We start from the raw sequence: 15,429 nt of genomic DNA on the forward strand, positions 1-15,429 counted from the left end.
CTTTATTACTAAAATTTAGTATATACAATATTTACATTATAAAAAAGGAAACAAAACCAAACATAAACTTTTTTCTATACATCTTTCAAAATTTAAAGAACTTCTGAAATTGAAAATTCACGAAAAGAACATAAATACTTAATGTATACAAAATAAAGACAAAAACACTTGGTCCAAGACCGTCAGTGTGGAGTCGGGCAAGATTCTAATTCATATTTAAAAATAAAAATAGTAAAATAATAAGTATACACATCTGGATTATACAATCTTTCAATAAATTTGAATTTACAGAATTTATGACTTGAATAATGCAAATAAAAATAATTATTGATTTACTTGTCTAAATTCAGTGTTCATTAAGAGATTGGTGAAGGTTCAAATCATTATTATTGCTATTAACATCTCCGTTATGTAAGAAAGTGAAGAGAGGTTAGGAGGAATGGCATACTGTGCCTTAGGAGAGACCTAAGAGCTCATCAGTTTTAACCTAAGGGCAGAGGCTGAGCTAATAAAGTTTGCCAAGGCTAGCCAATTTCTACCATTCAGGAATTCTAAAATAGCTGCACTAGAAAGGGAAGAGGTGCCAAGCCACTTAGTACGAAGACCACCGAATACCGGACACACCACTAGGAAATGGTATAAGTCTTCAACTTCCTCTCGGTTACACAGCGTACACTTCATATCGGAAGTCCTGAAGCGTTTGTAATTAAGCGGCAAAACATCTGCCCTTGCTTTAAAGATCCACCTTGCCTTATAAAGTTGAAGATCATTGTTCAGATAGGAATTGTTTCCCAAATCGAACAAGAGCTCACAGTAAAGCGAAGAGAAGCTAGTCTCTAAAGTTTTTTGCAGAGCTTGCTTTTTAAAATATTTCCGAATAGCAATATAAAGCTATTCCTCCATAGATCAGTGTCGTTCAAGTTGTCTAGGTTCAGATTTACCTCCAAATTTACCATTTCTGCATATCTGCTAACTTCTTTAAACCAGAATAGATTTCTTTTAATTACTTCCCTGGCCAAGATTTTTGGGTATCTGTAATTTGGGAGATCAAGAATTTTGAGAATATATTTAAAGTGGAGTTTAAGAGTATAAATAAAGACAGGTGAGAGGCTTGTTTCAGTGCAAATAAAGGCGGAGGAAGTGTATTTGGGTACTCTGAGTAACTTTTTGATAAAGAAATACAGCAACTTTTCGACCTCATCAAAACGCTGCCAACCCCAGACCTGCGCCCCATAACAGAGTACAGATCTGCTGACGCTGTTAAAAATTCGGACTTTGACAGGGTAGGAGATGTCATTGTTCTCGATCAAGTGAAACCAGACAGCATTTAAACTTGCTTTCGCTTTTCCAATACCATCCTAAGAAATCCACTATAAAGGTCCAATCTTCAATTGCCTAGTGATTTGCAAAAAATTACCGTAATTAGAGGCATTTTGGGGTATCTAAGAGGTGCTTCTTCATTCCTTGTACCAAAGTGATTCTTGGTCTATTAATTTTTTATTCTTTTTAATTTATTCAAGTACAGGTAGTATAATAAATTATTATTAATATAAATGTTAAAGAAGTTTTTCAATTATATATTTTTAATACTTATAATTATATATTTACTAACGTAGTACTGAAGCTGAAAGACCTTTAAAAATGATTTGGGTGCCAAAAATAAATGACGCGGCTTATTTAATGAAATATGCTATATAAGTTTAAAATTTTATCATTATATACGTAAAATATATAAAACTTTCGTACTGAATGAAACCACTCAATGTAATTTGATGTAATTCATGTTTGATTTTTTTTTGTTTAAGGAACAAATCATATTTGAAAAGTACGAAGACTGTAACTTTTCTTTACTATGGTTTTCTTCAGTTGGATGTCCGCTGAAAGAGTTTTCAGTTGTAAATTCTTGTGTTATCAGCACACATACAACAAGGTATGTTATCTGTAGAGTTAGAAAAAACAAAAAAAGTGAAAACATTCAAATCAGTAACTGTTTATGAAAAACTGTTTGAAAAAATAGTTATTGCAGAAGTACTAGCAAAAACAAAAATAAAGAATAGAGGAAATTAAATTTAAGAAGTTACCTCAACAGTTAGTTAAACTAATCCAGCTTTACTTTGCTATTTGGCAAGCATTAATTATTTTTATTTATTGATCATCATATTTCTTTTCTGAAAACTACTTTCTACCCAGAGGACTTCAAACTTCTATTTTCAATAAAAAATTACATTGAAACATCAGAGATCAATTTTATTCGTGGCGATGACTTTTTAAGAGTTTCTATTAATGCAAAATAGTTATTCCTTAACTGATGCCAATTTACCTTTAGCGTGATTCCCTGTTTCAATTTTATTATAAGATCTATCAACTAGTTACATTTTATTGAATAACATTTTTTTTCCAATAATAAAAAAAAAGTATATGTTCCAATATCATATTTTATGAGTCCGTATTAAGAAGCCAAACATTTATACCATTAACTGTAATAAATTACATTCAGGTTTAAAAAAATTATTTTATGAGTCTTTTTGGTTTAACATATTGTGTCTTAGTTTTAAATATAAAGTACGTTTTAATTGTAAATGTTATCAGACAGTTTTACACCTTCTTTCCAAGAAATATTACTTAAGTTATCTTGCTAAGATAATCTGAGATAATGAGGCAAAAATTGTATTTATTTTATTTTTCTACTTTTCAAAAATTGAACAAAATGTCTTAAATTCTTACTTTATATTTACCTTTCAATATTAAAGATTAATTTCGGTTTCTTTTGTGAAGACATGTGGTTCAACATTTTACTTTTATTTAGTATACTTTTACATTAGTTAAAGAACTTATCGCGATCGTAGCAAATTTTTAAATTGAGTTGCCCATTTCAAATTGTGATTCCGATAAGTAAAGCGATTCAGAATTTGAAGTATATTCAATTTACAGTTTTTAGCCATATTTAATGTTACGGTTATATTAAATCTACCATAATAATTTTTAATTTCACCCGTGTAATTGAGAAATTTTCAATTTTAAAATAGATTTTTGCTTCCGCTTTATAAAAGCTGCTCTAAAAACTTAAAATAGATTTTATTTTAACTTTTGAATACTATTTTTCGTTTTATTTTTATTTGTCTTTTTTCAGTTTTGATTTAAGACCTCTTTTTCGACCAAGTGGTTATTCCATAATAATTAGTCCTAAACGCTCTCGTTTGAACTTCAATGTGTGTGGATACTTAAAACATTCATTTTGTGGTTCGTCAAATTACCTCTGTGAGATATCAGATTTGGATGATCAAGTTTTAGCTACAAGTAAAGAATATACACTTGAAATGATCGATGAAACTGTTTCTATTATTTTTAAAAATGTTGATGGTAAGTTATTGTTTGAATCATTATCGTAAAAAGGGGAACTAATTCCCACAGAAAATCCGATTCAACATATGAATATATTTAACATGATCCAAAAAATGTAAATCCGTTTCTGATTTACCACTTTTCGTCCAGTATTCAAAAGTAATTTATCTCATTTGCACATTAAATATGATGATTTATACTTTTTTAATTAAATTTTTACAGGTAATGGAGATAAGTTTAGTACCGTTATAAATTTAGTTTGTAAAAGTGGCGTTACTGAACCAATTTTAAAATTCGCACGACTGAATAAAAAGAGTGCAAGTTACTTAGTGATGTATACGAGTATTGTTTGCAAATCGCCTTTAGTTAAGTGCCAGGTAAATATGTTATTTATTTTCTTCTCAGAGTATGCTAGTTAACTTTATTTTTCTCTGAAATTTAGATGGGGATTTATAATATCGTAAACGTTAGAAATAGGGAATAATTTTTATAAGTACGTAGCATAGAAAACGTTTGAAATCACGGAACATATTTAGAAAAAAAAACAATCTTTTTATCTCTAAAAGTGGCCATTAACTTATTTCTTTAATGTATTGCTACCGTTATAAACTTCAAGACGAGACTTACACTCACATACGTGCTCACTGTTACTGACTCAATACATTCTAGTGCTACGTTAACACTTCTTATCAAAATAAGTTTAGTTTCAAAGAAAATCAGTCATTCTGTTTTTATCTTTTCCCTAATTTATATTTATAATTATTGCTTGTAATTATACTTAATATTTTTATTTTAAGATTACTTTGAATTAATATTATTATTAGCACACGGAGGGTTCCTAATCTCCCAAGGTAATGCAGCATAAAGGATTTATAATATGTTTTTAAGAAAATTGTTTTTTGGCCTTAGACAACTATTGAAGCTTACTATAACAAAGGATAGACATCCAATTATTTATCTGACTAATTTTAAATTTGCTTAATTTTATGAAGTTATTTCACATTTTTAAATAATAATAATTTTTAGATTTCCGATGAGGATGTTGAATATTCATACGATTTGTCAGAATTGCAAAAATTAAGTGGAAATTGGAAAGTATCAGACAAAATAGGAAATACAATAATTTTCAACTTTTGTAGTACTTTAAACTATGAACCAGAACTGGGTTGTTCAGGTAAATTTTTATTTCGTCTATTTTTTTTTTTTTTTTTAATCTGTTTTTGCTTTTTTTTATGTTTAATGAGTAAGTTATGTTCGGTACTTACTAATGTACGGCAATCTACTGTATGCAACTACCTGGGTAGAAAATATTTAGTCTGTAGCGATTAGTCAACTATAGTGATAACGCGTTTTCTTTAGAATCTCGCCTGGAGGAACATTCTTTGGGCTTAAATTATAAACAAGAAAAAAAAAAAAAACCTCCTGCATTCAAAAAGCTTCAACTTGAGTGGAATAATTAAATTTTCACTTAAAAGAAAGTATGCAATGTATCAAATACAAACGCTTGTCAAAAAGGTGCTTATTGGTCCTAATTGAAATTCAGTTCCATCAAATTCAGATTTTTACTTTAGTAAATGAGAAAGATGCCTGTTCGAAAGTAATCTTAATAACTTGGAAAATTTTATATTGTTGGTAGTTATAATCTTAATTGATAGAAAGTCCATTCTGGAACAATCCCTAACGAAATACTCTAATCCGAACAACATCGATTTTTTTTCTAAAATTATTCTTTTGCCAACTAACCGGTAAATCTGTTTGATGGCGACCCTAAGTGGCCTCATGTTTTCAGAATTTCTCCAATAAATCCACTTAATAATTTATATGTCTTACTTAGTAAATTAACTTCATTAACTCTATTAAAAAAAAAAAGCAATAATATAATCAGGTAAATTTATTTGAATCGTTTGTGCATCCAACATCTTTTAGTTAGCCTTTGACAAAACTTTTTACTTATATATGCTTTATTTTGTTTAGTCTTTCCAGAATATTTTCTAATTAACCTCACCGCTTTTGGGCTATTTAAATTTAGCATCAAGAACTAATAATGAATAGTAAATTTAAAATGCTTAACAATTAATTAAGGTCCATAGTAAGTGTTTCGATTGGGTGCTGTATTTTCTTTTATTTGCTTACTTTTCCTCTCAAGAAGTATTTATACATTGTTTCACTAATATTTTATCATTACTTTACCTTTATGCAAAATTTTCTTGTTTATTTATAGGAGGTAATATATTTTCCTGCTTAAAAACACACTATAACAAAACATACAGCTTGGGTACTTATCAAGAAGTAGCAGTTATTCGAAGAGGTTACTTATCTTTCAATTATTCGGGTAATTAATTAATTTAAGAATCTTACTTTATTTACTTATTTTTAATAATTTGGAAATTCATATCATTAGTTGAGATTTTAATTAGATTAAATTCAATAATCACTCAGATTATTAGTTGTCACGAACAAGTCTATTGATATATGCATTAACTAATTAAAAAATCTTATAATAACGGTCTTAACCTAAATCTGATTTCTTAATGTCTAGGCATGAATATCACTCACTAAGAGATCACGATTAAATCGCAAAAATGATTCTAATTTAATCTGCATTCGCATCTACAATTCAGTCTCAGGATTGGAAACTCTGGAGATCAAACTCATTGCAAAAAAATCATTGACGTTTTCTTAATTCTAGTTACAGCTTGACAAGACTTAAATTATATTGTATATTGTTTTCTGAATTTAAAACTATAAATGATTCTTTTAACTACCACTTGAAATAAAAAACGTTTTGAACAAAAGATTGAATTTAGTGGTTGTACATCTTCTTAAGTAAACCAATCTACGACATTAAACCGTTAGACATTTTGTTGCGGCATAGAGGTGTTTTTGACTTCAAGATCTAGCCTGATTGATACGGTCTAAAATATCATTCTTACTATGGTCCACAGTTAGCTTATTGAAATCGAAATGTACTCTACCAGTTTTAATAATATCTCCCAGCTTTTCGTGCCGTTACTGTCCAGTGTGTATGATGAAAAGGATTTGACCAAATTTCTGCCAAACTGGCTCCATTAAAGTCAATCAATTTAGTGAATCAATTAATAGGACTTTACGGCCCCTAGATAAGCGGAAAGAGAATATATTGTTTTTATATGACTTCAAAACAAACTGCAGATATTTTTTGTGAAACCAATCATAATTCTTTCATTCGAAAAATATTCCATTATTTTCAGGTGGTTCAATTTGTAAAGACAACGAATTATTTTCCCAGAGTGTAACTTTGGTTTGTAGCAATAAGAATTTCGACCCAGTTTTGTCCAAAACATCAGATTGTACATATTCCTTAAAGTGGAATACAATGGCCGCCTGCCCTGTTAAGGTAATTTTTATTTAATTATAAGTTTAGTTAAGGTACAACATAAATTATTATTTATTAACCAGTAAAATTAGTGGCTTGAATATAATGCACTTTGTGCTTCTTCTTAAATGGCGCTACAACTCATGTAGGAGTCTTGGCCTTCTCAAGACGTGCCCGCTAGGCGTCTCTTTCCTGCGCAGCCGCCCTCCAATTTCGAAATCCTAACATAGATGCAGCATCATTTGCCACACTATCCTTCCAGCGCAGCTTTGATGTGCCTACCTTTCTTGATCCTTCTAGTATCTTCCTAGCCATCCTAACTGCATGTCCTGCCAATCACAGTATACCTAACTTTATTCATCAGGGTCGTTGAACAGAGTGTATAATTACTGATTTTTCCTAAGACTCCAATTCGGCCTATTGAGTATAGGACCATAGATTCTAAGGAGTACCTTCCATTCAAAAAGCGAAAGGGCCTTTTCATCTGCCTTGGTCATCGCCTCGTCTTCGGAATCATAGCTCAGCATTGATCGGATGAGGGTTTTGAAGAGAAGCGCATTAGTGTCCCGAGAAATAAGTTTACTTTGTAAGTGCTTTACTAAGCCAAAGTAGCATTTGTTCGCGACAATGATTCTCTTTTTTATTTCTGAACTTGTTTCTCAGACGGTTCCAGTTCATCATTAGTATTACAAATAAGTGATATCCTCGTAAGTCATATCCTCACCAATGTAGTTTTCTCCCCTTTCGGTAAGGAGATCTTCAAAGTACGTCTTCCACCAATCTAGGATGTCAATCTTCCCGGTTAAAAGAACATCATTTCTATCTTTACAGGCTGCTACTACCGATGTAAAAGGTTTACGTCCCTTATTAATCTTTTGGTAAAACTTCCTCACCTCGTTTGAACTCCTACTTTCCTCGATTTCCCTTAGTTCTTTTAGAAATTAAAAGCTTATCAGTAAAAAACTATGTGAAGAAAAATGGTTTCTACTTTTATTTAATGGCACCTGAAATCCTGGATTTATTTTTTGGTTTTTCTTACTTCCTTAGATAAACGGCTTCTTAGTTGAAGTAAGGTTTCATTATTTTATTTTACACAATATTGTCTGATTATTACATTATATATTTTGTGGCATTTTGCTAACTCTCTGATCGAATACTAAGGGTTATGCCCTAAACTTTATTTTCAGTACCTTGAAGGAGATCGTTGTATTGTTAATGATATTAACCTAAATAATTTGTTTAATGGCAAACCATGGAGAGTTAAAGATTCCAAAAATGGCTCATTTTTTATTAATCTTTGCAAACCAGTAAAATGTAATGGGGTAAATATTTTTTATTTTTTCTTTATAAATTTTGCCTAATAAAGTTCAAACTAAAATTTCCATCATTAAACCATATAATAACAGGAAGAAAACGTTACCATTTGTTGGACTGATGATAAAAAGAATGAATATTCCATAGGCTACTATCCATCTAAACCAGTTTTTTCTAATGGTCGAATAAAATTTGTAATATTTGGTAAACCATGTAAAAAGAGTGAAACAAAAAGCGTGGTGATATTTGAATTGAAATGTGATTATAACGGACGTCAAACTTATCCAACGTTTATCAGTCAGGTAATGTACAAAGTATTAATTTGTTATCAAGTGAAGTATTGCTTTCTTAGTAGCTGATGATTCCTAGGATATCTAAAATAAAACTTCTCTCACTCAATTCATTACTTTACTCCCAGTATTTTTTCATTGAAAATCGATGGGGTTCGTCCATGATTGAGACTAAGGAAATCGTCGATACCTTTAGTGTAAGGAGCCAATGAAACTAAATGTTATTTTGAACATAAAAGGTCTATGTTACAGAAGGTGGAACATAGGAAGTTAAACGTTTAAGTTACAGAAAGTTAAAAGACGTTAAACAATAAACATTATTATTTTTATTTTGTTTGTTGCTTTTAGAGTGAAAATTGTGTATTTCATTTTAACTGGTATACTGACATAGTTTGTCCAAATAAAACTGTTGCGAAATGTAAAATCGAAGATCAGTTTGGAGTTCATGATGTGACACCGTTAATGCGTAATAGGACTAATTATGTAATTAACAGTAAGAGCGCTTCTTTTTATATAAATATCTGTCAGTCTGTTGTACCTGGTCCTGGAGTAAGATGCGGAAAAATTTCTGAAATTGGAATTTGCATTTTTAATCATACAACATTTGAAGAGTAAGTGTTATTTATTTATTTTTTTATTACAGCTTCGATTCAATTAGTTGTTAATTTTAAAGTATTTATAAATGATTTTAATTTCATCTAACTTTAAAAAACTTTTAAATAACTGCACTCATTCTTGTAGAACACATCTCGGATTAGTTTCCCAACCCTTACAGCGGGTTAACAACTCGTTACAGTTATTTTACTCATCTGAAGAGGTTTGTACAGATGGTGATAAGCCTAGTTATTCAGCAATAATAAAATTTAATTGTGACTCAGAAATGAATGTGAGTGGATTATTTCTTTACAATTTTATTTCAATTGTTTTTATATTAATTTTTAATTATAACAACAATATTACAGACTTCTGAGCTGACTTCTTGGAATTACGATAATTGCGTATACATATTTGATTGGCCTACGCCATTAGCTTGTTCAATGAAACCTCCTAGAACAGTTCATTCAGTCAATGCTGAGACTACCACGAATAGTGTAATTGTTACATCTGATATTGTTACCAATAAACCTAAGACTGTTACCAAAGTACCTAATATTGTTAGAAATACGTCTGCTTGTGTTGCTGAAAACCCCCATAACAAGTGGAGGTAATGTATAAATAAGTTTTAGTGTAGTATGATAAAAAGTTTTCTTTTGCTGCAAAAAAAAAAAATCATGCAAGTTGTTTAGCAAGATACATCTGTTTACATTTAAGTTATGATATTTTCGTAAACAGAGAAATATTCATAACTAACATATGCGGTCTGACTTTGTAACGCCCAGATCTGTGATATCTCTCTGATTTAATCATCCAAATTATAGGCATGAAATCACATAATGCCTTTTACAATAATGTTTAGATCTATTTTGAAGAAATTCTTGAACGAAATTAGTAATTAGTAAATTAGTGATTCGTAATTAGCTGCTGACTAACTCATAAACGTATAACCAATTCTTATTCGAGTTTTGTTTACTCGGTTAAATAAGTTATTTTATTTAATTATGTAGGAAGTTTTATTTATTCAGTATAAAACTATTTAATCAGAATTTAAGGTGCGTTTAAGTGAAATAAATAATTAAAGACCTGTTTTTTTTAGATTTAATTTAACTCCATTGATGGAAAAGGATTGGATTATAGACTCAACACTTACTATAAGTATTTGTAGGCCTCTCTTAAGTAATAATTGTTCGCCTACATCAGGTAAATTATCTGAATAAATATTAACCTAATATTCTCGTAACAGAAACCAATACATTATCCACTTGACATTCCAAATATAAGTTTTACTTGTTTTTTTTTTTAATTCTTGGGTTTTAATTTTTCACGAATCATTGAAAATACATTTTTAGAGTTAAATGGAATTGTCTTCATTTTCAGGTTCTTGTCTAATGAATTCACGCAGAAAATTTATTAATATGGGAAATGCAAATGATGATTTACGTTTTGAAGATGGTGTTTTGTATTTAAATTACACTGGAGAAAATTGCAAAAATACCATTATATACTTTTCTTGTCATGAAGAATCCAAACCTTCAGAAATTGAAGATTTTGACCATTGCACCTCAATAATACACTGGGCTACGCCCCTCGCTTGCCAGTCAGATGTAAGTTTAATTATAATAATAATTTAGGACAAGTAAGATAGCGTTAACATTGTTTACATCTTGCTGCAATGTTCTCTTTTTGTAAATGGAAATTCTAATTAAACACCTAAGAAAATTTTTATTTTCTTTGGTAGTAGATTTTTTAAAAATAATTTTCATTATCAAAATTCCCAAATCTATCATTTCCAAAGAATCTTAAGATTTGGGTAGATGTATTTAATGTCTGTCGACATTTTGCAAAGTTAATTTTAAAATTAAACACATTTCAAAACAATCAGATATTTTCCAATTTAGTCTGGGTTTCTTTTTTCAGGGTTATTTGGTCCCATTTTGCTTGTTTACACTTCTTTCCTATATCTGATATTACAACTTAGAAGGCTAAGATTTATGACCCCTATCAAAATTTTAGAATTTAAATTTAGTTAATCACCAGTAAAAGCATTGCTTGTAGATATTTGGAACTCTTTCTTTTGACACCAATTTGCTTTTAGCAATTAACTTCTGAAAAAAATACAGAAAGTAAAAAACTTAAGTCTTAGAAGCCACTTATAACGAATATTACCTCTTTACCACGTTTATTTAAAAAAAAACATCCGATTAAAACAAAATAATGACAATAATGAAATCGACAATCCTTCGTTGTAGTGTCTCTCCACATAGACATTGGGCTATGTGCTTAATGCTGCTGCAGGCTGACAGAAAAAATAGGTTTTTTGGATAGTCTTCTTATAAAATTGATTCTCTTTCGTCTATTATTTTTTTAATTTATGTTTTCAGGTTGGGAAACTGTGCTGTGAAAAAGAGGAAGATGCTCTTTGTCATTTGAGAGATACTTATATCATGGAAGTTCAAAAGAAAACTGTTCATTTGAATATTTGCAAAATACCTAAACCCCAGCCTGAACTGTCTTGTAGTAAAGAAAAGGAATGTGTTGGTACAAAGTTGCCTTACAGTAATCTCTTTGTTAATCAGGTAAGATAGCTTTGTTTAAATTATTAACAAAAACAAACAAACAAAATATGTTGTAAAGGCTCTTCGAACTAAAATCTCTTTTATAGAATACCAATTTTTTTCTTACGTTACGATAAGATAGTAGAATAATTAGCTTATAGGTAAAAGGAAGAAAGGGATAGTGAAGCAGTAATCCTATACACATAGTACATACAAGTTCTGATAGAAATTTAAGAAACAGATTATCTCAGTGGTTAGCGTACTGGATTTCATTCGGAAATCCCAGGTTTGAAACCGGATGCTGGCCCTTGTATTGTCTGGTGATGGGCTGCGTTGTTTGTATCAAGAGCTCTGAGATACTGTCTCAGAAATAAACCGGGTCAGTCTTAATAGAAAGATTGAATACTTTTCTAGGGTTCCATATGGACTCGAAGATTAATTCAGCTACAACTAACTTCTCTCTATTTAGTTGAAGTTATCTGTGTTTGATTGTTATGCGATACGGAGTTCCTATCTTCTTAAATGGCGCTACAACTCATGAAGAGTCTTGGCCTCCTCAAGACGTGCCCGCCAGGCGTCTCTGTCCTGCGCAACCGCCCACCACTTACGGAATCCAAGCAATGCCAAAGCATCTCTTGCCACACAGTCCTGCCATCGCGTTCTTGGTCTGCCTACCCTCCTGGGACCTTGTACGCTACCATCCATAATTTTTTTTGGGTATTTCTTCATCCCCCATCCTTGCCACGTGCCCTGCCCATCGCAGTCTTCCGAGTTTTACAATTTTGACGATATCCGGCTCCTCGAACAAAGCATATACCTCCCGGTTTTTCCTGATCCTCCAGTTCTGTCCATCACGTACAGGGCCATAAATTCTACGGAGAACCTTCCGCTCGAATACCGCCAAGGATTTCTCATCTACTTTTGACATGGTCCATGCTTCGGAGCCGCACATAAGCACTGGCCGGATCAACGTCTTATACATTTGAATTTTCGTGCTGCGGGAGATAAGCTTTCTTTTGATGTACTTTACTAGGCCAAAATAGCACCTATTTGCGGCCATAATTCTTCTTTTAACTTCCAGGCTCTCTTCATTTTCACTAATAACTAGGGACCCTAGATAGCCAAACTCATTAACCGGCTCGAATTTGTAATGCGCAATCGTCAGCTGGTTGGTAGAGCTATATCCCGTGCGCATATATTTGGTCTTTCCTTCATTAACTACAAGCCATTTCTAGCACCAGGAAAGCTTCTTTCATGGCATTCATCGATCTTGCTACAATATCGATATCGTCAGCGTATGCAAGCAGCTGGACAGTCTTATTTAGTTGCGTACCACTAGCTTGGATACCAGAGTCCCTCACAGCCTTTTTCAACGCCAAGTTAAATAAAAGGCAGGCTAGGGCATCCCCTTGTCACAGTCCCTTATTTGGCATAAATTTTTCCGACAGATACGGAGTTCCTATGCCCGAAAAAAAATTTCTTGACTGACTTGAGAACAGTGCAGTAGTTAAGAAACTGGGAATAATTTAGTTAATCTTGAGAAAATGTCCACTAATATGATTTAAATACTTCTAATTCACCGTAATCGTAGGAAGTAAGCAAGTAACTGTCTCCAAAGGTTTTATGTTTGCTATATATGTGTATCCAGAGTCAAGTGTGTGTAATTAAGGTTTTAAGAACCGCGCTCCTAATAGTGTTATATAATTAATTCTCCCCTTAGAGTTAGAACAGGTCATGTGAGAGTTCAAAACCATACACTAAAGTTGTTAATTTATATATATTTTCTATCTTTCAAGGGACTGATATCATCTAGTAATGTAAATCAAAATAAAACTATCTCTCTTGAACTTCAACACATATTTGGTGAAATATGCTTCGGTCGGATACATAAAATGTATTCAATTTCCTTGAAACTTTATTGTGATAATAAACTAAAAGAGGTAAGGTTATTTTTTGAAATGTATTTATCATTTTGATTTATGTCATAGTTTGTATGAAATTAAAAATAAATTGTTTTAATTTAGATAACGCCAAGATTTTTATCTGTGGATGAAAGGTGCACTTATAATTTCGAATGGAATAGTAGTTTATTTTGTAAAAATGTGACAAGTAAAAACTATACAGACATGTGTAATTCCAGTAGAAACACTAAGAGAGAACTTAGTAAATTCCATAGTTTAAGTACTAGAACTGTGAGTTTTTTTAAAATTTTTAGTATACTTACAAAAAAATTTTTTTTAAATTAATTTAATAATACTTTAATTTACAGGCCGTTTCAATGAAGTCAGGCAATTCTTATTATTTTTCTTTCTGTGATAACTCTAGTATTTGTAAAAGTGATATATGTATAAGAAAACAAACCTCCTTGTGGGATGATTATGCCACTATGCATCACATATCTTCCGGAAGAAATCCTAATACCACTTTACTGTATTATACTCTCTTAAAAAATAATACTGCAGGTAATTTTATCAGCTCTATTATATTTTTAGATATTAGATTACCATATATATTTAGAAAATACATTATCAATATAACCTGCCAGAATAACTTAACTTTTGTTAGCTTTGATGTTTGAAGAGGTGTCTTGACACATTAGATGATAAAGTTCAATGTAAAAAATTTTTAGAAAGTCTAAAGTAAATAAAGTCTAAAATTAAATGTCAAAACACAAAAATTCGTTGAAAATTTGTTTAGACTCTTAATTTACAAGCTGTGTGTGTGTTATTTATTGACGGCTGATCAAAACTGATTCTGTAAGCAACATAGCCTCCTTTTTAGTCTGGGACCACCTCCCCATTGATCGTATAAGAAGCTTTTTGGACAGCCGTACATGACCTACCGACAAAGTCGTCCACGGTAACAATAGATTCCTATTCGGTGCCGATACGGTTCCAAATTTTGCCGTTACATATTTGTTGTTTACCGGCTTCGGTCCACAAATTATCGTTTCCACATCCCAAGCATCCTGGTACATTCTTTTGCCAGATTATGTCTAGCTTCCGACTGTAATCAGCTTTACTATGGTTTTGCACTGAGTCATTTTGGCGTCCAATGATACAACATTCAGAACGAATCGCTTGTGCGAGCGCTGAGATCTGTTATCCGCGAGCTACTCTCGCTTTAATTGAAATTATACAGCTTATATCTCGTTTTCACTTATCAAGCTTATTTCCTGGCACATCACCATTAGCATATTTATAAACATTGATCCATTAAAATATGAGATATTAATTCCACGTTTCCTAAACGGTTAGCTATTGTTGGTGCATCAGATTGTATGTATTTATAGAAGAACCCATTTTATATCAGCAAACTCTAAACAACTAATAAAGTTATTCAGTATCACCTAAATTTTCTTTCTTCTAAGTGCGTCAAATCATTTTTATATTTTAAATAAGGATTTTTTCCCCTATTTTTAATAGAATTTACATTTTTTAATATACTGGACCATCTGGAAACTATTTTTACCTCTATTTATTAAATTTTATTTTGGATATTCGGAGGATATTTTTCCATTTTGTATTGGGAGGCTGAAAATGTCGTTGAAGCAACCGTAGTAAGAAGCAGAAACCTAGTTTGAGGATATAAAGCGATTAAATTACACTGATGGATGTAAATCCGGAACCAATCAGGGATATAAAATACTTGCGTGCCACGACAACTAAAATCAGATTATATTTGGTTTCGGATTGTCAGACTATAAATAGCTGTTCATTTGACAATCCTTAAGAGATAATCGTTGTAGAAAAATAGTTTACGTGTACTTGCGCTTATTTTTAAAATTATGATACATAAATGAAGTTACATTACTTGATTTTATTCTATAACAATTGCCATCAACTAAATGCAGTTTCTGTTATTTTCGACAGGTTTTTGTGGTGCAGAAGTAACCATGATTTGTAACTATGGTGCAGAAGAAGGGGAACCAATCATTTCTTCCGTAAGTTTTTTTTTTTTTGTTTTAATATAAATT

At 31.3% G+C, this 15,429-nt stretch overlaps 1 protein-coding gene across 13 annotated transcripts in view; it reads left to right on the forward strand.

The window, feature by feature from the left end:
* Lerp (lysosomal enzyme receptor protein) overlaps positions 1 to 15,429 on the forward strand; it is a 103,724-nt gene that overhangs the window by 8,728 nt on the left and 79,567 nt on the right. For all 13 annotated transcript variants that reach the window (XR_012460570.1, XR_012460571.1, XR_012460572.1 and 10 more), the window contains exons 4-21: positions 1,806 to 1,930; positions 3,131 to 3,360; positions 3,565 to 3,719; positions 4,369 to 4,516; positions 5,564 to 5,674; positions 6,573 to 6,718; positions 7,885 to 8,019; positions 8,104 to 8,313; positions 8,650 to 8,912; positions 9,043 to 9,187; positions 9,264 to 9,505; positions 9,995 to 10,098; positions 10,276 to 10,502; positions 11,280 to 11,474; positions 13,250 to 13,393; positions 13,478 to 13,645; positions 13,723 to 13,915; positions 15,326 to 15,396. Coding sequence is in view for 3 of the 13 variants with exons in the window: in XM_074135089.1 (XP_073991190.1) it covers positions 1,806 to 1,930; positions 3,131 to 3,360; positions 3,565 to 3,719; positions 4,369 to 4,516; positions 5,564 to 5,674; positions 6,573 to 6,718; positions 7,885 to 8,019; positions 8,104 to 8,313; positions 8,650 to 8,912; positions 9,043 to 9,187; positions 9,264 to 9,505; positions 9,995 to 10,098; positions 10,276 to 10,502; positions 11,280 to 11,474; positions 13,250 to 13,393; positions 13,478 to 13,645; positions 13,723 to 13,915; positions 15,326 to 15,396 (3,012 nt within the window). In the remaining 10 variants the exon portion in view is untranslated. The remainder of the gene's footprint in view (positions 1 to 1,805; positions 1,931 to 3,130; positions 3,361 to 3,564; positions 3,720 to 4,368; positions 4,517 to 5,563; positions 5,675 to 6,572; positions 6,719 to 7,884; positions 8,020 to 8,103; positions 8,314 to 8,649; positions 8,913 to 9,042; positions 9,188 to 9,263; positions 9,506 to 9,994; positions 10,099 to 10,275; positions 10,503 to 11,279; positions 11,475 to 13,249; positions 13,394 to 13,477; positions 13,646 to 13,722; positions 13,916 to 15,325; positions 15,397 to 15,429) is intronic.

This window comes from Rhodnius prolixus, unplaced genomic scaffold (assembly GCF_049639745.1).
Source record: "Rhodnius prolixus isolate KJV_2025 unplaced genomic scaffold, Rpr scaffold_5, whole genome shotgun sequence".
Lineage (NCBI taxonomy): Eukaryota > Metazoa > Arthropoda > Insecta > Hemiptera > Reduviidae > Rhodnius > Rhodnius prolixus.